The sequence below is a fragment of the Silene latifolia genome, chromosome 2 (genome assembly GCF_048544455.1).
Source record: "Silene latifolia isolate original U9 population chromosome 2, ASM4854445v1, whole genome shotgun sequence".
Taxonomy (NCBI): domain Eukaryota; kingdom Viridiplantae; phylum Streptophyta; class Magnoliopsida; order Caryophyllales; family Caryophyllaceae; genus Silene; species Silene latifolia.
This window is the reverse complement of record NC_133527.1, coordinates 148,641,666-148,666,152: the sequence shown is the minus strand read 5'-3', so window position 1 is coordinate 148,666,152 and position 24,487 is coordinate 148,641,666. Positions and strand designations below refer to the sequence as shown.

The window sequence follows — 24,487 nt, the reverse complement described above, 5'->3', positions numbered from 1 at the left end:
GGGTTGTTCAAGTTAGGGGCGTCCCTCGTCATATGTGCCACTATTTCTTCAGGGGAAGAGGTTGAGGGCACAGTTAATTTTCCCAAGGCCTGTAACAAAGCCTGTCGATGCTCAAAGGATGTCGCGATCAGTTGCCAGATCGAGATCTCGGCTTTTGCCTTCTGAAGCTGCTTGAGGATCGAATTCTCAGGAGCTCTTGGTTGAGTGTCTACTTCCGGTACGACTTGGTCGTTTGGAGCGACCGCTGAGTTGTTCGGGTTCTGATAGGGGCATCCGGACCGGGTAAGGTGGCCGATCTCTTTCGCCTGTTTCTCTTTCCCTGGGACGATATAGACATCTTCAACATCATCTCTCCAGATACCATTGATTTCAGGATCTCGAAGGCGCCTTGGAGGGGTATTCTTTGGTAGGCAATTTTTGTGAGGGATGTTTCTGTGAGGGTAGTTTTTGTGGGGTTGATTATTGTGAGGATGATTATTGTGAGGATAATTATTGTGAGAATGATTATTGTGAGGTGCATGTCAGAATGGTCGCGGGAGCAATCCGTCCTGGTGAGGGTAGTTTTGGGCGCTCGGGGGACTCTCCCTCGGGCGTGGTGGTGGAGGATTGAAGATAAGCCGGCGGTAGGCATCGTCAAGTCGAGTAATCCTCTCGGAGAGGCTGGCTATGGCTTCCTCAACCTGTTGGAACATGGTGAGCATAGTTGCGGCACTAAACACAAATACCCCGTCCGAGGGATCTTTCTTCAAGGTGTTCACCTCGTCATCAATTGGCAGGATAAGGTGAGAGCAGTCCAGAGTTGGTTCATCATTGGAGATAGCGTAGATTCCGAGAGGATTTGTTTTGTTGTTTGGCTTAGCCGGTGGGGGTAGAGGCAATTCCCCTTTATCAATCATGTCTTGGATGATGTGTTTGAGTTTGAAGCGGGTTTTTGTATCATGCCCTTTCCCTTGATGGTACTGACAGTAGGCATTGGGATTCCAGAAGCGGGATTTCTTAGCATCGGTCGGATCCGGGGTGGGTCCGATTGGTTGTAACTTTCCCTGGTCCATGAGCCTCTTCAGGGCACTTGCATAAGTTGACCCTATATTAGTGAACACTCTCTGGGGGCGCTCGGCTCTCTTGACAGATGGTTCAACGAGGTTGACCTCATCGATCTTGTTCGTTTGACCATAGGGGCGAGATCCGGTTGAGGTGGATCCCTGGTAGCCTCTGCCAGTGGTCTTGGCTAGGACACCTTTTCGGAGGTCATCTTCAATGCGTGTCCCCAGAATTTGCAAATCCTGGAAGGTCTTAATATTCTGATACCTTAGTAAGTTGGCATATACTGGGCGGAGATTGTTGACAAACTTTTCCACCAAAGTTGATTCACTCGGCTTGCTGACCAGCTGAGTACTTACCCTCCTCCAACGGGTTAAGAACTCGGTGAATCCTTCCTTGTCGTTCTGGGTTAGGACCTCAAGGGTACGGGTATTGGTTTGGATTTCAACATTGTCAGCGTATTTCTTAGCAAATTCAACCGCGACCTCATCCCAGGTGGTAAGGTTCTTCGGGTCGAGGGAGTAGTACCATTGGCGAGGGATCGGTTCCAAAGATGACGGAAAGATCCGGGTGAAGAGCTCCTGTTTGACCCCTTTTATGGCCATGTAGTCTTTGAAGGCTCGAATATGATTGAGCGGGTCCTCCAATCCTTTGAACTTAGGTACATCAGTCAGGGTAAAGTTGTCAGGTAGTTGATCCCCAATAGGTTCAAACCTTCGGTTGTTCTCAAGATGGATATTGTTACCCCGGGCTAGGAGCTGTTCTTCCAAGAGCTTGAGCCTTTTCTCAGTTTCAGTCAGAGGTGGAGTGTTATGTTCTCCAGCTTCTTTATTTTCCAGGGTGTCGATACGGGTCTCGACACGATCCAGGGTGACTTTAAGAGCGGTGAGCAGGCTGGCTATCTGAGCAGTCGTGACATCTCTGTTGTTATCATTGTTGTTGTTGTTGACAGACGAAGTTGAAGACGGGGCCATGGCTCTGAGGCATAAAAATGGCTCACATTACAACTTAATCCGACACGGTTCGAAGACTGAACACAGACAACACAAGGGACGAGACAAAGAGCAGACTCAACAAGACGAGGATGACCGCGTGTGGTTCCTCGGTGCTGACTCGATTTATGACGTTACGGTGTTGACCGAACTTTTAACATGAGTCCAACGTAACGGCGTGACGCCATTGGATAAGTCTCGTGGTGAGACGACTCATAAGTAAAGACCCATAAGTACGTTTTCTTCGACTCGGTAGACACGAGGCGGAATTGGAATGGTGGACTGAAGTTTTTGAAAATAGAAATTTTCAAAAATATTCATTTGTCGCTTTGTGGACGGCTTCCGAAGATAGAGATGTCCGCAAGTCGGTCAGTTGAAAGGGTTGTCTTAAGTTTATTTGCAAAAGACGGTTTGAGTTTGAATCGGCCCGGAAAACAAGGTATTGCCTCCCAAGACGGTTTTTGAAATTCAAAATTGTATGTTTTAAAAATCGAGTTTGAAATGTTTGAAGAGGTCTCGGGGACGGTGTATGGTCCTCGGGATCTCGAAAGTGTCTCGAGAAAAGGGTGTGTGCTTTTCTCTAGTTTTGAAAGAGCCATTGTCGGCGTGAGATGGGTTAAAGTCTGTGTCTAGACGCAGCAATTATAACGACGTAAAAGGTGATTTGAAATGGTTGTAGAAAACCGAGTTTGAAAATCGTCATTACGACGGCCTAGAAAGGCGTGTTGAAAGTGGTTACAAAAAACCGAGTTTGAAAATCGTCATTACGACGGCCTAGAAAGGCGTGTTGAAATGGTTATAAAAAACCGGGTTTGAAAATCGTCATTACGACGACCTAGAAAGGCGTGCAACGGTCGACAAAAGACCGAGGTTTGAAATGGCCATTATAACGGCGCAAAAAGGTGATTTTGGAAGTTTGAAAATCACACGGAAGGACTTATGATCAAGTAGCATATAAGCACTCACAGTTCATTATATTATGCATTATGCTGACACGGGTTTTGGCTTAGAAGGGTGGGTTACACACCAAGCAATCAAACCCCGATTTGCGAGAGGGATATCAATCCAAACAAAATGTGTAAGGAGGGTACCCTAGCCTCGTGCTCGAAAGGGATGAAAGCTCTTTGACGAAACAGAAATGTGTGACGTCAATGGTATGCTTGACTCAATCGGGATTCAAAACGCGGGGATGAGAAAACTCACGCCGACGAGACGAGCCAATTGGTCAATGAAGGTTAGGTTGTGGGCCCGGACAAGGAACCCGACCGTGACCGTAATATCAATTAATGCATTCCAACCAAGACATCGTTCGAGTCTCACCATCTAGGGATCACAAAGACGTAAGTGTCCTAGTTCTCCCCAGCGAAGTCGCCAATCTGTGGACATGGCCCACCTGCAGGTCCGGTTCGATCTGCGGACGTATAACGGTCTTTTGAAAGCCACGCTCGGCGGCGTAAAAATGCTTTCGACCGGATCGTTTTAGATCGGTCGGTTTCGTCTCGGTAAGGGTCTCGAAACGATTAGAGATGTTCGGAGTCGCCACCAAGCATTTGTGGGATGCTTGGAACCCGTTCGAAATCCACTTTATACCTCGGTCAAATCGAAGCACAAAGCAGCGTTTGACATAGGTACTAAAGATAAGGAAATCGTCCCTCTTTAGCATCCTATCTCTAGAATGACTCTCGTACGCCCTGGATAAGGTCGTCCACTATCCAAAGTTTCTGAGTAAGAGGTGAAGGTACGTATTGGGAAGCCCTTTAATCAGACACCTAATCCCGCCCGCGGTAGCGGCCTCTACTGATCGATCTTGGTTGGTTGAATGCAAAAGTTGATAAAACGGTTTAAATGCATGAATGCGCATCCAATAATTTAAACCTAACATGTGAGAGCTTTCTAAGTCGGTTGATTTGATCCAAATATCAAGTATAAGATGTCGAGTTGGATTAATGGTTGATTTGCATGCAAGACGGAAATTAAACATCCATTTACCGTATTAGGTTTATGGTGCATAACGTGATCCATTTGTCTTAGTAAAGCATTTTACAAATATGATTTTTGAATGAGCAAATAGTCGTCGGATCCGTCCTATATCCGGGCTAACCGGAGTCGGGATCGTCCTAGACTAATGCTGGAAAGGGAACAGATCCTGCACCAGGCGGCCACATGAGGCGCGAGCCTGTTGGCAGTGCAAGGGGATCTCCCCTGGTTTTGGAAAAAAGAAAGAAGGGGCCTGTTTAGGCGCGGGTCAACCAACGGTTGTATGCCGTGTTCTGACCTTTTGAAAAACGTTTATAAAACGTATTGAAAAATGGGTATTTGACCCGATTTGGTTTGAAAGAGTCGTTTAGACCACATTTGTTGATTTGAGGAACGAGACTCGAATAATCATCATTATTTTGATGATATTCGGTGTCGGGTTTGACTTGACAAGCTTGACATGAATAGTTTTGAAAATAATTATGAACTAATTATTTTAAGTTCATTTGAATATAATTAGTCGATACTCATCATCGTACCCGGGTTAAAATCCGGCATGGTATGTAGAACCAAGGATGACTTTGTATTGGTGACTAATATGCTTGTTTTGAAAATGTAAAGAAATGATGAAAGGCTTTAAAATACCTCCCAGAATGAAATAAAAGGCTTTAAAATACCTTTTAAATGTTATTAACCAAATATTATCACCGAAACACGGATTTAACCGTCATGGTATGAGGAACCAAGGGTGAAAAATGTTTTATGGTTAAAACAAATGAAATAAAATAAAAAAGGGTTTGAAAATATTTGAAATAGTAAAACCGATTACAAATATGAAAGTGAATTAAAGGGGAAAGACGAGAACAAACACGGTTGAGTTCTGACCTGGGCACCCCATTGAGGCGCGAGCCTTTGTGCACAATAAGGGGCTTCTGTCTCAGGCCAAAACTCAGTTAAAAGAAGGATTTTTACACCCTCATACTGACATGTTTGGTTATGGCGAGAAACCGATGTAAGTGTAACAACTCGTTTGGTCGGAAAAGACTCGGTTTAAAACCGTTTTGGTAAGTAAAAAGAGTGTTTTATTAAGATTAGTGACGATGTAGTGGTCGAAGTGGTCGGTCAAGTGATTTAATGCATGATGACAGTACCAAACAATGTGTAAGGCTTGTATTTACGATCGGTAGGTCGTAAATACGCGTCGGATTGTGACTTAAGAAGTCGAGTCGAGAATTTTAAGGGAGAAAAGAGGGGGCGGACACTCGCGTAAGTTCTCAAATAGGGGCATTTGAGGGGTATTTATAGGAAAATGAGTGGTTGTGTGAGTTTTGAGCGACGTGGCCACTTGGGCTGCTCAAAGAGGCGCGAGCCACGTCGCGGGTCTTCGAGTTGTCCTGTCACTTTCACACAAGTGCAATCATGATTTGTTCTATCCTAGGATTTGTAGTCACATGTTTGATACTTGACCATTCATGAATCCGGGAAATCTTAGTATAAAAGGTTTGAAATGGTTTGTTTTTGGTGGTTGACTCGGTTTGACTCGTTGTTGGAGTCAGGATTTGAATTTTTGAGTCGGTTTTTGGTTCGGTGTCGGTTTTGACTCTAGTTAGTGTCATTGCGACCCCGTCGTCATGCATTAAACACTCCAGGTACTTTTGAAAAGTTTTGAAATATTTTATTTTCGAAATCGTTTTAAGTTTTCCGACGTAATGTTGTACACAAACTGTCGATCAAACGCCGCGATTCCAAAACATGTTGTAGTCCGATAATCATCGGGTGTTTGTTGGAGTCTCAGCAGATACTGGGTATCTACAATTTTAGAACAACCACACAGTTTAACAGTTATATAAGCATGACTGATTGGATCAATGCCGTAAATTTAATGAAATAATATGAAGGCATGAAGCATTGGTCAATTAAGCAAATGATCTATTTTTTATTAATCCCTTAAACATTTAGTATCCAGCTGATTATTTGATTAGTAACAATAATATGGAAAATGACACCTACACCTAACTACTCCAACCTTTCTCTTTCTTACAGATTATGCAAATCATTAAAAGACATGCATGGCGAGCTCTGATGGTTCTAATTTGTGATGTTCAGCTAGACTCTTAAGACGAATATATTCGTAATATTCCTCTTAAGGTTAAAACAGGTCAAATAAGTTTCCCCAATAAAATGTATAGGAAATAGCAAAATATCAGTCTAAACTAAATAAATTGAATATTATTTAACTCAGGGAGCATAGCCTAAATTCTGTCTAGAGTGCTCGCACAAACACAGGATCAGCACCAAGTTAACAGCTGGTACCGAGGCTGCAGAGCTGCCGTCATGACTCTCATATCTTAATTTTTTTTACCAATTTTTGAGACACGTTTACCAAGAGTGATAACTGGCGGCTACAAATGCCGCAAACTGATTCAGAAGACTCAAGACAACTGTTTTCTCAATTCTCTGTGAAAACAAACCTTATTTATATAACACCGTGATCGTCTCTTCTACATCAATATGTTGCTATGCATATGGCCAAAGACAAGTACAATATGTGCTTCTGAAGTAACAATATAATGAGTTCTCCCCATATTCCACATCCTCACTTGCCTCAAGCTTAGAAAACAAGTTGCCAGGCTTGGAATTCACACTATCACTCCTATAAAGCAACACAAAAATTGATACTCTTGTTGTAGAAATTATCCAAGATTCATATAGCCACAGAAAAAAAATATATCGAATACAATACAAGAGTTAGCCTGTACGCACTATCACTTCACTGTCTCATATTTCATTTTACCTTTTCTACGGCTTCTTGCGTACATTTTCGGACAGCAAAGTGAGAGTTCGTGGTTTAGGACTATAGTTTAAGTCAAGCTTCTCCATTAATAAGATGTACGATAGAAAATATGGTATGGTTTTGCTCAATGGTAGTTACCTTTTCTGTATACAATTTGATTAATATTGCTCAATAATCTGTCTGTATCTGTCTGTCTGGACGTAGTCATTTGCACATGAATGCATGTGTCGCCTTTTTTTTATGTTATGCGTTTAAATCTTTGTAAACGAAAAGACATGACTAACACGTTTTTCCCTACATCAAAGCCTGTATTCGTGTCCTTGCCTCTTCTAGCGAATCTTTGCATGAGAGTACTATAGTTTATGTGTTACACCTGTTACTATTAACATAAATGGTTTTTTTTTTTTTGCTTCTATGAGACTATTTCTTTGTAGAATGTATTTTATATGCTTTATTTAAAATAAAATAATCGTCCTTATATTGCGGTTAAGAAGCTGCCAGTCGTTTATGTTTCTAACTCACTTTTTCTGTTTGCAGTAAGTAGAATTTGAAAATAAATCTAAGTGCGGTTGTTGGGGATAAAGCAAAACTACCTTAACAAATCCGTACGCAAAATCCAAAGGTTAGTACCTCTATATAATTATAATTCAAGTAATACTTTTTTTGTAGTTGTCATTGTTGTGGAATTCAAATTTCCTATCTTAGCTTAAATTCTCTATTTCTGCCGACACGATCATAACTTTCACGGACAGAGGAATGACATCTTCAAAAGTAGTGGTTTGTGTGATGCGTTATATTGGAACCTATATAAATAAGTTATTCTAACACATAGAATAATATTTATTCAACAAATTGTTCGGACAATTTTATTGACGCTACATCTGTAGGTATTACTCATTAAAATAATATATTAAAATTTGCCGCAGGCATATTCTGAATAATAAAAAAATGTACTTATATTGTTTTACAACAAATTTACGGTCTCGATAGCATTTTTTTGAAAAACTTTGAAATTTGTCGCTTTTTAATATTTGTTTATTTTTTATATTTTACTTGGTCCTTGTAAGATTTTAGTTATTGCTTCTATTGAATAACTTCTTCTTTGTAAAACAGTTCTTTAGTATGAATATACTAAAGCACGTTGCATCGTGTTCTCGTGCAAGTCAGCAACCGAAGAAAAAAAACCTGTTTCGTCAAATATTACTCGAAAGGGTAAATATCATTTAACCTTCATCGTATACAACTTCATTCTATGCGCATTATCTAAAATTCTTTACGCCTTTGAAGGTTTTCCAAATCCACCTTCTGAGCCATATGTTCTTCCCTTATCGTCGTTGTTTCGCTACTGCGGTGCAAAACTGCTCAAAAATGAATCGCAAAGCTTTTGTTGCTGTCATGGAGATATACGCCTTGCACAAACCGTTCCGCCAAATAATCTCCATCTACTATTCCTGTCAAATGATTTTATATCCCAAAATTTCAGAAAGTACGTGATGTTGTACAAAAGTTCTTTTGCTTTTACTTCATTCGGAGTAAAAAGGGACCGTGAACTTGCGCAGAGAAATCGCGGCATCTATACGTTTAGAGTTTAGGGACAGGCGTATCATTTTCAATGACATTTTGCCTACTGTAGAGCGACCGCGCTATATCCATCTCTATTTCTTCGATACAGATTTAGAATTATGGCACAGATTATAGATTTCATCAGATATAGAGCGTCGCGTAGTTCAGGCTTTGATGGGAATTATGGAGTTGAATCCTTACACGCGATTCTTTAGATCGTTGAGGAACATCGGTATAGATGACGAAAGCCGAATCATAATAAAATCAGATCCTTTGCAAGATCAAAGAACTCATAATGCCCCGACGACATCCTAGGTTGCTGCAATTTGGATTTATGATGAAAATTCATCAGCTCCTCCGCGACATGACGTAGTTGTACATGTACTTTCTAGAACAAGTCACAGAATACTACACTATTACGGTTGCTATGATCCATTACAGTACCCTATTTTATTTTCTTTTGGCGAAACAGGTTGGCAGCGTCGTATCTATCGATTCAATTCCAATCGTCGACGTCGTCCTGATTGCCAAGCTTTTCCGGTTAATGAAATTCTAATACAAACAGCGGACAATTTGCTTCAGAACGAAGAACAAGGTCCGCATCTTTATATTATCTTTTTCAAGATATTTTTTTCCTATCTCTTCTCCTCAATCCAATACCGTCCGTTGCCTTCTACTGACAGTGGCAGGTACTTCGGAGTCAGAGAAAAAAGTCTCCTGCAGAGAATATTACTGCTATCGACTTCAGATTCGTTCCGCTGATTCTTCGATATTGTTAAGAAGTGGTCGTCTTCTGCAACAATATACGGTTGATATGTATATTAAAATTGAGACTAATTGACTCGATTACATAAGAAATAATCAGAATATAATTCGAGCTGACTTATATCAAGGAATTATAGATAGTCATGCCACTGGGCAGAGATCTGGTGCGAACATTGGTCGTTGCTTCATATTGCCAGCCAGCTTCATTGGATGTGATCGTGATTTTAGACGTCGCTATCTTTCTTCCATGGCTGTAGTGCAGCGATACGGAAAGCCAGATATATTTCTGACGATGACATGCAACCCCCGTTGGCCAGAAATTGAGTGAGAACTATCGCCTTTTGAGGAAGCTCAGAACAGACCTGACCTTATTTCGCGTGTCTTTCGAGCGAAATTGTTTGAGTTAAAGAAAGACATCTGCGTGCGTAAAATATTTGGCAATGTAGCTGGATATGTTTACGTCGTTGAAATTCAAAAAAGAGGTCTGCCACATGCCCATTTTCTAATCATTCTTGATTCGACGAGTAAAATAAGGACTCTGGATCAATATGACAACTTCGTCTGTGCGGAGTTGCCTAACAATGCTGAAAACCCACATCTATACTCTTCAGTTGTTCGCCACATGATGCACGGGCCTTGCTGTAGAGCTAACTCTTCAAATCTCTGCATGAGAAATGATAGATGTAAAAACCACTACCCTCGTGAGTTTGCATATACGACAACTAATGGCCGTGGTTCATATCCTATATATCGTAGAAGAAATACCGGCGTTCATGTAATTGTTCGAGGATCAGAGCTCAATAATCAATGGGTAGTTCCATACAATCCTTTTCTTTTAGCCAAATATGACTGTCACTTAAACGTAGAAATATGTTCTACCATTAAAGTAGTTAAATACATGTACAAGTACGTTTATAAGGGCCACGATCGAGTGTCGTTTGCTATTACTGATCCTAGCAACCAGTCTTCGTTTGACGAGATTACTGCTTACCAATCTGCTCGCTGGATTACTCCACCAGAAGCTACGTGGTGGATTTTTGGATTTCATTTGAATGAGATACATCCTAACGTTGTTCCATTATAAGTGCACCTACCAAACATTCAGACTGTTAGTTTCCACCCCTGGGAAAGCCTTGGCAACGTTTTAAATGACGACGCACGTAAAAGAACAATGTTAACGGCTTTCTTCGAGCGAAATTTGAATGACAATTTTGCTAAGGCGTTGTTATACAATCAATTTCCAGAACATTATGTATGGCATGATTGAAAAAGAGATAAATTATGGACTCCGTGTGAGAAAGGGTTTGCCTTAGGTCGTTTGGTGTACACAAATCCATCTGAAGGAGAGCGCTACTATTTACGTCTTCTTCTAGCAAACGTTCGAGGGCCTACATCCTTTGACGACCTCAAATCCATTAATGGCATAATGTGTACTTCATTTCAAGACTCCGCATTCAGGCGAGGTTTGCTTGAAGCAGATGATTCTATTGAACAGTGCTTAGAAGAAGCCTCACGGTATCAGATGCCAGGTGCACTTCGTAGATTATTTTCAACTTTTCTCATTTACTGTCATCCAAAAAATCATAGATTGCGTTGGGATAAATTTTACCCAGTATTCTCAGAGGACTATGCATATGCATTTCTATCGCAAAGGCGAAAAGTACTACAACTGACTATTCAACATATTTGTTATATGGTCAAATCAATGGGTAAAAGCTTCAGTACTTTCGATTTTGGGGATTTGAAATTGGACGAAATAGATGTAGACAGATCCAACATTAAAGAAATTGAAGAAGAACTTAATATTCCAATAAGTTCTGAGGAATTAAATGTTGTGCACATGCTTAATACAGAACAGCGGTACGCTTATGACACAATTTACAGAAGGGTTACAAAAAATGAAAGAGGTTCTTTTTTCTTAGATGGGTCTGGTGGTACAGGAAAAACTTTTTTGTATAAAACATTGCTTGCGAATCTCAGAGTCAAAGGTATTATTGCAATTGCGGTTGCAAGCTCAGGTATTGCTGCCGCCAATGCTGCCGCCAATCTCCCTGGTGGCAGAACATCTAATTCTCAATTCAAGATCCCTCTTGATATCGAAGAGAATCAAAGTTCGCAAATCTCAAAACAAAGTTCCCTAGCAAAACTGATTCGTGCATGTAGGTTAATCATTTGGGATGAGACACCTATGGCAAAACACCAAGCCATCGAACACTTTGAAAATACCATTCGTGATGTTTGCTCAAGCAGCCTTTTTTTTTGTGGCAAAATTGTTGTATTTGGTGGAGACTTCCTACAGGTGCTGCCTATTATACCAAAAATTACATTGCGAGAGGCAATCAATTCAAGTTTTGTGATGTCTCCGCTGTGGCCAAAACTTGAAAAAATACATTTGACTGTAAATATGTGTGCTATGCGCGATCCAGCATTTGGTAATTTTATTTTAGGTGTTGGCGACAGCTCGCATCCTTTTGAAAATGGAGAGGATATCAAAGTACCAAGATCAATCATTATATCTGGAACGGAAGAACATGAACTAATAGAACGACTGATTGATACAATATATCCAGACATACAACTAATAACTATAGATCCATCACTAACTACGTCAAGAGCAATATTGACACCAAAAACTGATGATGCACAGACTATAAATGCTATGTTAGTTTCTAAACAAGAAGGTGAACCATTTACTTACAGGAGCTTCGACGAAGCAATAGACATAGCAACTGCGCAGTATCCGATTGAATTTCTAAATACACTGCAGCCAAGCGGTCTTCCACCACATGAATTGATACTGAAAAAGAATAGTCCCGTTATTTTGTTAAGGAATTTAAATCCAACTTCTGGACTTTGCAACGGTACACGGCTTATATGCAAAGGCTTTGATCGAAATGTTATAGACGCAGAAATTGCTGTCGGTCACCACAAGGGCGAAAGAGTTTTTATACCAAGAATTCCACTTCAACCATCCCCTACTGACAAATTTCCTTTTCAATTCAAAAGAAAATAGTTTCCCATAAAATTAAGTTTTGCAATGACTATCAATAAAGCACAAGGTCAAACACTTGGTAAAGTTGGTATATATCTACCACGTCCTATATTTTCCCACGGCCAGCTATACGTTGCTCTTTCAAGAGCAACTCAAAGTTCAGATGTCACAGTAGCAGTTCTTCCGCATTGTACTTTGAATTACAGTTGGAGACGTACAAGAAATATTGTATGCTATGAAGTACTACATAATGCTAGATAAAACTAAATTGATGTTTCTAAAATTTATGTAATTAATTTTTTTCCTAGATTTGTTACTCCAATAGTGTTTCTGTACATAATTTTTTATGCTTATCAGTTTTGTTTGTGACTTTATTGGTATGTAATTTTCTTTTTTTTGGCATTTTATATTTCTTTTTTCATTTTGTGATTACAAAAAAAAAAACAAAAAAATCGGTGTGTAAAACGTAGTTACCTCCATTTCTTTATGATTTTCGTATTAAAATAATTCTATTTCTTGCGTCATCATTAAATTTTATTCATGTACTACTGCACTACCCCTTAAAAAGGAAAAAAAAAATTGTCATCTGTCAGCTATTGAAAAATTTGTTCCGCCAATAATTGTTGTGTCTAAAATATAGAAACACTATCTTCTATGACTTCCTCTGTTTTTGTGCTACTGTATTTGTTTTTACTTCGCTTTCATTTTTACACTTTCTCTGACATATATTCACAGCTTCAATATCTTAACCTAAACTATCTTATTTTGTAGATTGAAATGACTCCTCCAAGAATCCCTCTTGCTTCTGCAACTGATCGTAATCGGAACTTCGCAGTAGTCGTACGGCTGGAGTCCTTACTCGCTTCCAAAAAGGCAAGGCTAGGAGATAAAACTCTTCAAAATTTGCTCTTCAGTGAGAGAGAGGTATAAATCAAAATATTATACAACATATACTTATTGTTTACAGCTAGAACTACTAAAGTTTTCTAACTTTTATTTTGCTCTTTTACTTATGCATCAGGGAATAGAAATGTTAGCAACTATCTATGAGGAAGATATTGTTTATTATAAAGACATTTTTCGTGAAGGTCACGAGTATGAAATTTCAAATCCAATCATTAAACTCATTCCTGAAAAATTCGGATATGAAAACAATATCTATCAAATGACATTGAAAGGAGGTATGGATGTAGTTGATATCGGTCCCACTGAAAATGAAAGGACATACTGGGTTCCAGTAAATGCAGTAACAAGTTGTCTAGATCGCAAAGAACGATTTGGTGATTGCCGCTATATTTTATCATATTTGTTATTTTATAGAAGTTTGGCAAATTTTGTTGCTCACAATTTTTTCTTTTTTCCATGTAGATATAGTTGGCGTAGCTATTTCTATTGAATCCTTAAAAACAGTTACGACGAGAACATCTGGTGATACCCAACAAGCAAGAGACATAGTTGTTGTTGACCAGAGCTAAAAAACTTAAGAAATGCGGTTTTTCAATGGCCATTATGTAAAAAATTTCTTCTATTTCACTTTACCTCTATATACAGGATGCAGCCTGTCGTTGTAACCGCTTGGCATTTGAATGCTTCAGAACCTACAGAAAAAATTGCACGTATCATAGAATCTCTGCCAGTTGTGCAGATCACTCGGGTTAGAGCAGCCAGATTTGGAGGTATGTTACCGTATTTTAAAATAATTATCAACTTTATTAAGCATATGATAAAACAATACAATACACAGGGGGTTGCTGGGGTACTACCCGTTTTTCAAGCATCGTACTAGACAGCGATATTTCAGCCGCATCAGAATTACGGATATGGTATGATAAAATTTAGTTTTCTGCGGTTTAAGCTCATATTCAACCCAATCTTACTACCGCCTAAATGCAGGGCAAATAACAATAAAGAGAACCTCAGAAGTATTGCTATTACTTATGAAGCAAATGCTGCAGGCGAAAACTCAACAAATCGAGGCGAAAGCTCAACAAATCGCGGCACCTCAACTGAAAACATAGAGACTTTGCTCCCAATAAGTTCTCTTGCGGATCAAGCGGTAAATCTTTACACAAATATAAGTACGGCTGACACTTGCCAAACAATATATTTTACAAAACATTTACTGATTTCGTTGTTCACCAATTTATAGGAGAAAAAAATTATACTCATACAAAGACAAATAAAGTCCATCACAAATCCAGGTGGCTTTGCGTACACATCATGCAATGTCTGTAGAAAAGGAACATCCGTCCCAGTTGGGGAAACCTTTCAGTGTACCCTTTCCGATAAACCTCATGAAGGCATTTCAAAAGCCACATAAGTAAAAGGCATTATTTTTTTCGTTACAACTTATAATCTGCCACTATATAGAATGTCTAACATTATTACTTTTCGTTTATGATAGCTGCGTTCTTAGAATTATTTTCAGCGACAACACGGGTGAAATGCGTTTTAACGCTTTTCGATTCTTTGGTAGAAGTAGTTCTAAAAAAAAGTACCGTTGAAGTTCTAGCTCTGTCAACAGAGGTAGTGTTATACTGAAAACCTTTTCCTATTACTAATTTATAACTATCTATTACAATTTTATACTATAGTCTTTGACTACTATTATTTCTCTCTTTTAGGAACGGTTGTCCTTAATCGATGAAGCTCTTCTTAGAATAAAGGATCACGAATTTGTTATAAAACTGTGGTCATTCGACGTTGGTGGGCCAGTTAGACAAATACGCTTTCGCCCGTAGCATATTAAAGAAACACAAGTTTAGAGCAACGAAAGCGTTTTCCGAATCGGTATAAGTTTAGTTTCTTGTTGGAAAAAAGACTACTTCATCTGTGAACTCTTTTCTTAATTAGTTTACCTTTTTCTTTTTACTTAGAAAGACACAGCTTACTTACATATGTATCAGGTTTTGCAATTTTAATAACGGCTTCTTGCTGCTTTATTTCAGTCGTCCTCTAACATCGGACTGATCTTCATCGTCGTTTGGCTAATCGTAAACGTATACGCATTAAAAAATGAGCATTCATATATGCCCTCGTGATACATTAATGATTTCAAGTGACGGATTAAGTTATATCGTTACAGGTATGCACCTAATTTGACAAAATTTATGCTATTTGTTGTTGGAAATACTCCTAAATGACTACTTATAGGTACATTATATAACAGAGAAGTCAATCCATTCTATAGTTGTGTAAACGTAACCGTTACCGTTATAAAACACCAACGGCCGTTTATTTCTTTCAGAATAGTATGTAGCAAGTCTACTATAATAGAAGAAAAATTTGTGTTAGTAGTGAATATGATAACTAAGTATCGCCATTATCAAACACCAATGCTTTCAAAATAGCATTCAACATTGTTAAAAATGATGGTTTTCTGGGTTTATATAATGGTTTATCACCTGCTTTAACTACACATTTATTTTATACTCCTATTAGAATTGTTGGTTATGAACAATAGAGGAATTCTCTTGTTGTTTTCAATGGTGAATTGGTGATAGTGATGATGATGTTTCTCTTTTTTTCTAAGGATTTTGTTGGTGGGTGGGTTATTTGGGGTTATTGCTCAGGTATTCAGTTTCGCCATTTCTTGTTTAAGACCGTCTTAACTTAAGACGGGGGTTTGTTGTAAAGGTTGATTCTTTTGATTGAATCGAGTTTTTGATTTGAGTGCTAACATGTTAAACACAAATTCTCATTTAAGACAGCTCTATTTGTCTAAGACGAGTAAAGTATCGTACCACTCTTCTTTATTAAAAGACTCTAATTTTGTTTTGATTGTTGTAGCTTTTGATTATTTGAACAGGGATTTAACATTTTGAATATCTGAGTGTTGATGATGATCTCTGATTGTTTGATATGGTTAATTGTCTTGTGATAATGTTATGTTAATGCCATTTGATATTGTATACTCCCTCCGTCCCGGCCAATTGTTGTCCTTTGTTTTTGGTCTTTTTTGGCACAAAGACCAAGTAAAGAGAATAGGGTCAATTATAAGATGACAGGTAGACCAAATTGAGTATGAAGGATCAAATTGCTAATCAAATGCAATCCTAAAATAGAAAGGACAACAATTGACTGAGACACCCAAAATGGAAAATGACCACAAATGAATGGGACAGAAGGAGTAATACTATGTACATTTATTTCATTTAGATACGTTTTTAAAAACTAGTTGTTGTATCGCGCGCGTTGCGCGCGATACCCCAAGATATTATGACTCGTTTAGTTTGATTAGTATCGCTTCATGTATGGAGTGCGATTTCCTCATGACCGCTATAGTTGATTATTAGTTTTGTTACTTTAGTTGCTGATGTTGTGAATGGTCATTGAAGCTAGCAAGGACGGTAATTTTTCTATAGAAGGACATTTTTAGGTGGATATATATTATACAATTGTTGCACGGAGTGCGTAAATTCGATCGTTACTTTGCTTTCATTTTACTTCGGGCGCAGTACCCAAAGATACTACTTTTATTTACAAAGTGCTATTTGATATTACTTTTATTTACAAAGTGCTATTTGCTCATTGTAGTTTAATTTTTTCAAGACAAATTTTATCGTTGGCTTAGCAACTAATTGAAGGTCAATCATGAATATGAGTGTGTAGTTAGGAATTGGCAATATATTGACACAACATAGTGCTAAACCGCATTATAAAAGATTGTTTTGTATTGGTGATGTTATTATAGCATGCATTTAACATTTTAATGTTCTATTCCACAAGTGAGCGGAGACCATATATTGTAGCCATATGTTAATGGTCATTAGCATACGTAAAATGTTGTGACATGACACAATCATGGAGACACAAGCATGATTGGTAGGCTAGTAAACAAACAATTTTATTTGTCTTACAAGTGAAATGTTAAAGCAGATTAGAGGCACTGTACCAATTCCCTAAAGTACCCACCTAATAAACAAATCAAAAATTAAACTCTGACCACACTAACAACGTTAAAATAACAACATAAATTAGATCATGATCAAATCAAATAACAATCCAGACCAAATTTTAACCACCTCATTTAAGTTACCAACAATTGGTGGAAAAAAATGAAACTTTACAATGCCTGGCATTGAGTTCCTAGGTAGTGATAGCTTTTCCTTTCAGTTTTTTTCTTGGATAGTTGGGAGATAGAATACAATGAAGAGACATTGAGTTCCTAGGTAGTGATAGCTTTTCCTTTCAGTTTTTTTCTTGGATAGTTGGGAGATAGAATACAATGAAGAGACATATTTCCACAGATATGAAAAATATCAACCTTTGAGATTCCTGGATCCTGCTTTTTTGACAAAGAGTGCCCTCCAGGCAGTTAGGCCGGCAAAGAGGCACATTTGCTATTGAATTCACTTGCAGGAAGAACACACATAGTACATGATTCTTGCCAAGAAAAATTTAAGATCTTCATAGTAATATCCTACTACCAGATATGAAAACACAAAAAATCAGCACATAACTATAGATAGGCGGATAATAAACAAACAATATAAGCACTAATTTCTTAATATATAAGATATAGTAGTACTGAGTATTGCGATATAGCAAGAGCTAGTATTTAGTTGGTAAAGTCATTGAGATGTGGTACTCATAGCCTAGGTTTACACCCGGTCAACATTGACATCAAGCAAATATAGGACAATGACATAGAGTTGATACATGACCACATGATAGTCACAAACTCACAACTTCTGTTGGGTTTCTTACTCCATCTACATTATAAGAATTCACCAACTAATGTCCTTGTTTACTGCATATGATATGAAATTCTTGAATTGCTCACATGTAAATTAATACTATTAATAATAGAAAGTTACATTATATGCAATGTGCCTTCTATTTTATCAACATTAGCCCCAACATTGGCAAGCGTTGAGCACGAAACTCTCCGGGTGAGAGGCGGTTAATCGATTGCGGCTTTGCGGACGCATTCATCGAGACCTCTTCCTCTAACTGTCACTACATTGCCGATATCTCCTAGAGCTGTTCCATTTTCTACTTTCTTCTTGTCCATACTTCGCCTGAATTCCACCTAAATTTGCACCACAATTTACACTTTTCAATGAAAATCTTTCTAAATGAAACCCAACCAAAATGTAACAAGAGAAACTCAGTCAAAAGTCAAAACACAATCATCAATCATTACTGGTACCTATACAAAATCTATCAAGATGAAAGCCTCACTATATTTTCTCCATCTAATATTCGGTAAAACCTCATAGTCATCTTTATCACTAATAAATTAATACAAGGTCGAAGAATGCAAGAGACCTGTAAATCACTGCTAATCAACGAATCAGTACAAAGAACAACAAAATACAGATTTTGAGCTTGAACCCTGAAGTTTCTTAAAGAAAGGTACTCTAAATCATAAAGACCAATATCGTTCATGATGACCACGGAAACAATATTAATAATCTCAGGTATAAACAAAAAAAAAAGAACCCCGCATCCCATAGTAAAAGTCTGTTTCTTCAATCACCAACAAAACCACATAAGTGGCCAATACAAGGACTTAAGAACTTGAACCTCCCTTTTATAAGGAGCAACAACAATGCTATCATCACCAGTATCAATATGAGCTTGATTAGCCTCATTAAGTCGTTAGTCACCCAAAACCAATTAATCAACCACAAATTCCTCCTAATTACTTGAGTAGGTCTACATTTACACAAAAATAATGAAGGCTCAGATCACCAAAAAGAAGAAAAAATTTACGGTTTACTAAAGCAGTCAGATAGATGGGGAGTATGAAATTACAGAAAGTAAGTTAGATTTAGTAGAGGAGTTGGATGTGTAAAATACTAAAGCCCAACAGGCCTACACTACTGCAATCACCTTAAAATAACAAGTAACTCGTCACGACGTCACCACATGAGTACACACCTACAAACTGAGAAAACATAGTGTTTAGAAAATCAATAAAGATTGAACAATTCCGTGTAGCACTTCCAATTCATTTCCTCATTTCCCCGTTGAGGCAGCATGATGTCGCCTAGCCATTACAAAAGGAATTTTCTACGATGATAACAAACAAACTGTTAAAGTCACCTTCCTCCCTCTCTCCCTCTTCATCTCCTTCTCCCTCCATTGCTCTGATAATCTATACTATAAAGTTTATAGGTAATACCGAAAGGCATACTGGTAGGGTAACGATGATAAACTACTTAATCATATAAAGGATCAGTGAAAAGTCTTTTTTTTCAAGACTTGTGAGACCATATTACAAGTAAAAAAATATCATTATTATAACATTACCCCAGTGCCTCAATGGCTCCCACAAATTGCAGGGTAAGGGGGGGTCGGATGTACGCAGCCTTACCCTTGTGTTAGCAACACAAAGAGGCTGTTTCCGAATAAGTAAAAAAATATCTTCTATAAGAAAAATAGATAAGCTTATTTTCATATTCAATTATGACCGTATAGATGAGAATCAAGCATTTAGACAAATTTTCGTAAACCCTTATTTCAAATTCATTTCACATGGTTCTTTCTTACCATCTGTGTTAGATTTTTGTAAACCTATGTAATGTATGATTATTTCTCAAATATTGAGTTTATCATTCCTCAAAGCATACATCAACAGGAATTAAACTTGCAATTAAACATCAAAATGGAATAATATATCAGGCAAAGTGAAGCTGAAAAGGCCAGGAGGAAACTCACGACCAACAAAGGGCGAAAACACAAAAAAGAAGATCGATGAAAATACTTATTCCACCTTTGATGCAGCTATGTCTAATTAATCATGGGCACAAGCACAACACCCTTCGCCTTCGTGGCTAAAAGAGGACACTATTCATAATGAACAGTATGCAAAAAATACTCTTGGTTTCTCTAAAACGTTGGGTTTGGTTTTTTTTTTCTTGATACTACAGTTGTCTCCTTTACTTTATTCTTCTATCACTCTCTCCATGTCATGCCTCCCTGTCCCCTCTCTGCTTCCCTTTCCTCTATTATGTTTCCTAATTACCTCTTCCCTGATTTCCTCCCTATCACCCTCCTCTCGACATTGTCTATAACCCAAAAGCTACCCTCAGTAAGCATCAGCTAAAAAGGCTCCAACTAAAGGCATGATATATAGCAAGTCTGACCAATTGTTTAAGTTCTTAGATACGGTAGCATTGCCTTAAAGCAGATGGTCAATGACATAGTTCACGAGATTCACACTCATTCCATAGTAGGCCAACCTCTCATAGCATTCATTTTCTGATAAAACAACACCACACTCAAGAAGTTAGGTAAGAAAGAAATATACAGCCATGAACTGCAACTGCGATATAGTGAAGCTCATCGATGGTTAATATTATTGTTTTTCGCATAAAAACTGGTTGTTAAACATTCAAATTTCTCGAAGTAGCAACTTCAAACTTCTAGTGCCTACATTTGTTCATCATTACCATATCTGACTTGTCAATTAAGAGGCTAGAGCTCATAACGAGGCCAAGGGTAGAGCGCAAGAAACTTCTTCGGAACATGCCAACTATCAAGTGCTTCATTAAAGTAGAGACGCACAGGCTTCTATTAGTCCGTTTAATTAAAAAGTAAAAACTTTATACACCAAATACTACTACTACTATACTGGAAACATATTGCATAATGCCTACTAATGTAAGGAAGAAAAAAGGATATCTTTAAATTCATCCATCATCAACAAATGCAAAAAGCTAAAAATGGAGAAATGTGAGCATAAATTAGAATTAAACAATAGAACTAATCAGAAGCAAGAAAAACACGAATTAATAATAATCGGGAAAAAGGGAGAAAGTCAGTACACCTAACTGGGCTTACTTTTATGGAGTTATACATAGACAAACTCATCAGAGCAGCACATCAAAACCATAGTAAATAATTCACACTATCATATATTCTCACTAATTTGCATTACATACTTATATAGTTATATAAAGCTAACTATATAGTAAATAATTACCAGTCAATTGAATTGAATCTAAAATAGGAAAGGGAAGGGGCTTGTCCTGTTCTAGTTCCTTAATCCTCTTTCCCGGAATAAACTACATCAATACTATATCGAAAGCATATAGATCAAGCTTTTCGGTAATGATTCCTCCATTGTAGTATTCTGGGGCAATGTACCAGCATCATGTCAACACATGATGAAGTTTATTACTATGTTATTGTTGTCAAAATAAAGGAAAAAGAAAAGAGAAAAGGAAAATATAGGTACCCTGAAGCACCAACAACTTGTTGCTCAATGCCTATGTTCCACTCAGAGTGCAAACTTGACAGCTTAAAATAATCGCCGCCAACCTGTAGCAGGGATATGGATTAGGTCCACAAATTAGTAAAGGTACAACACACAACTTTCTCTCTTCACAACTGAGATAAGAGCGAGAAAAGAACACACTCTGAAGAAGATGTCAAACAAACAAGAATAACAAGATGATGATAGTCAAAATTATTATGAAGAAATTGAAAACTATAGAGTAAAGAGTGGCATGGAGCAAAGAACCCTAAAAATGTAGAGGTCTGATTATGAAAAGGAAAGATGAGGGGAGTGCTCGCTTTAATTTACTCAAAATTAACTCGATCTAACCCGAGCCGAGCTTTATTGACCCCTAGCTCACTCATATACCAAAATTAACCGATAGTAACAAGAAGCATACTCAACCTTGAATGACCAAACCCGACCTTGAATGCAAGGATCACTGAAATTATTTGATCCAACCCAAATGACCTGTTTAACCGGTTCCAAGTAAAGTCATTGAGAGGTGGTACTCATAACTTGGGTTTGAAACTCACAAAGATCAAAACTACCCTTGTAGCTCCCTTAACACTAAACAATAAAAATAATGCACCCAAGCAAGGAAAGCATTCATGTGTATGGTTTACCTTATCATAAGGTTTAGATGCTTCTTGGTCGTATTTATTTGAAAATGCTGCTACAACTCCATGTGATGTATCCTCTGACTACAGTTTTCAAGTTTAGAAAGCAGAAACATTAAACAAAAGTCTAAAAAAAGCATTATATGTCAAAATATGAATCATTTATGAGAGAAGCACATTGTTAAAAAAAACAAAAAAAAAACAAAAAAAAAGAGTAAAAAAAATACCAGGCTGCCCATTTTATCTTCCACTTCCAGGAGATACATTCATACAGCCATCGTCTCTAAAACTGTCAACTCACGAGCTGATCTGGTGTAGAGGCTCATATATATTCATCCTTCTTGACTCGACCAACTGGGTCGATGGGGGTATTTTTGTTTGTGTAAGAAGAAAACAAAAAAAAATCGCCTTTAAAACCAAAATCACGTTCATAAAAGCTGCAAATTATGTCATACCCATGGAAAACTTTAGCAAGAATAGTCTAATTGTATATATGACAGCAAAGTTAGAGTTTAAGCATGTTGGCATTTGATCGAAAGCACAGTGACTCCCATTGAAATTGAACAGAAAATAGTTTTATCTAAAATTTGGGAACACAATAAAACCCACTAAGCACTATAATCCACTTTAATTGGTGATCATTGATTCTCATCTTAAAGAATAAGGTCTTTTTCGGATAAGCCATTTCATTTGCGACCCTACAAATCCACCTCAAAATAAGAAATAATCCGTCTTCCGGCCCTAACGATTTCATTCCATTTCTCACATGTCTTCCATTATATCTGGTCAGGCTTCAAAATGATTTCACAAGCATTAACCTTTAATTGAATAAACCAAATTAAACATGATGAAGATAATCGCAACACATAAAATCAAGATCACATAAACAAAACCACACAAGCGCCAAAAACAACAAATCGACACGAAATGAATCAAACTGCGTGTATTAACAACTTCAACGATTCAATTACCTTCGAATTATCTTGCATGAATACATCAAGCATCTTATAACTTTCCAAGTGATCAACCTCTGTAAAATTACCCCTGAAAACAACTAATCACTAATTGACCTTCTAACTTCCCAAGTGAACAAGCTCTACACTTGCCATGTCCATCAACTAATTAAACCGACAGATCAATTTCCTAATTTCCCAAGTGATCAAGCACTAAAATTCCCACTATAAACAACTAATTAAAGCAATTAAGCAATCTTTTAACATCCCAACTGATTGAGAAGTAATAATTCTGATTTAAGTCAACAAACTAAACCAATTAATCAATTTACTAACTTCCCAAGCGATCAATTACTATAATTATCAGCATTTATTTACTTTAATTCCGTTATGTGAACGTGCAATCAAAGTAAAGCATTAGAGACCGAGATTGTTATGTAAGCGAAAGGTCGGACACCATAGGTCGAGACACAAGATAGAAGTATACCGAGTATAAGTAGTAAAGAAAGGGCGGGTTAATAAGATGATACCTGACCAGGCACAATTTTACAATTAATGGCGCTGAAATCAATACCAGAAAAACAACATGACTTATAGCGAGCATTCACTATCTCATTCCCAATTTTTTTGCCAGCTCCTACACTACAATAGTATAGTATGGCCCATGCATACAACAAATCACCAAATTCAACTGAGATCTTATTTGAGTCTATCTCGCTGTGCAAGGAACCACGAACAAAATAAAAGCGGTCCAAAAAAACAATCGAATAGTATTTAGCAACAGTCATTCAACATTGAGTGCATAATTAATGAAACCACAAAGTTCTTAATGAACCAAGTCGCCTAATCAATCAGTGCATTAAGCATTCACATATGAATGCATTTAATCAACTTATTTGATGAACCCATTTAAACAACAGTTTTTTTCCTTTCCGCACCAAAGATGCTCGAGCGGCACGAAAACGACATTCATAACCGATATAAGTAATGCTAAAAGAAACGGGGTTTTGAAACATCATAACCTTGTGATGATGCCGCAAGCACCGACGAATATCTAAAGTAATCAAATAACATTTAGTTATATGACTGTGAACATTTAAAGCAATCAAATCCAGCAAAATTAATCAGTTTCGTTATAATTCATGGAATTAACCAAATCAAACGATAAAGTACCTCATCTTCTTGTTGTGTATGCCACCTTTGTGAAAATCCTCTTGTTGTTTCATTACTTCCCTGCTCTTAACACTAAACCTGAAACAATGATATCAAACATAAACCCTAAATTAACTGATCATCACCATCAAACTCAGACAAAGAACAAACTACATTAATAAAAATTAGGAAATAAATCGGTTAAAAGGAGAACCTAATTTTAGATTGACATTAAACTTGAATCGAACCAGAAAAAAGGGCGAAGTAATTGAGTGAATAAACGATGACGGTGATTGAGATAGTTACATAATAACAGAAGAAAGGAGAAAGGAGAGAGCAGAAGAAAGAATAAGATGCGTTTAAATGAATAACAAAAGGAAAGAAAGGTGAAATTGCAGAAGAAGAAAGA

General features: G+C 37.6%; 1 protein-coding gene and 1 long non-coding RNA gene across 4 annotated transcripts; one reads left to right on the top strand and one right to left on the bottom strand.

Moving 5' to 3' along the window:
• The first annotated feature begins 10,558 nt into the window (after positions 1–10,558).
• LOC141641445 (uncharacterized) lies at positions 10,559–12,145 on the top strand. The gene has a single exon (XM_074450104.1). The coding sequence runs from the start codon at positions 10,559–10,561 to the stop codon at positions 12,143–12,145; it is 1,587 nt and encodes a 528-aa protein (XP_074306205.1).
• Positions 12,146–18,062: 5,917 nt separating this feature from the next.
• Positions 18,063–23,584, bottom strand: LOC141643110 (uncharacterized). Of its 3 annotated transcripts, XR_012543640.1 has the most exons (4): positions 22,201–22,832; positions 21,980–22,057; positions 21,315–21,397; positions 18,063–18,158 (listed from the first exon to the last, which is right to left on the bottom strand). It is a non-coding gene; the product is annotated as an uncharacterized LOC141643110 (long non-coding RNA). The 3 variants fall into 3 exon arrangements; XR_012543641.1 differs by lacking the exons at positions 21,980–22,057; positions 22,201–22,832 and adding an exon at positions 23,457–23,584; XR_012543642.1 differs by lacking the exons at positions 21,980–22,057; positions 22,201–22,832 and adding an exon at positions 22,945–23,062.
• Between the last annotated feature and the right edge of the window lie 903 nt (positions 23,585–24,487).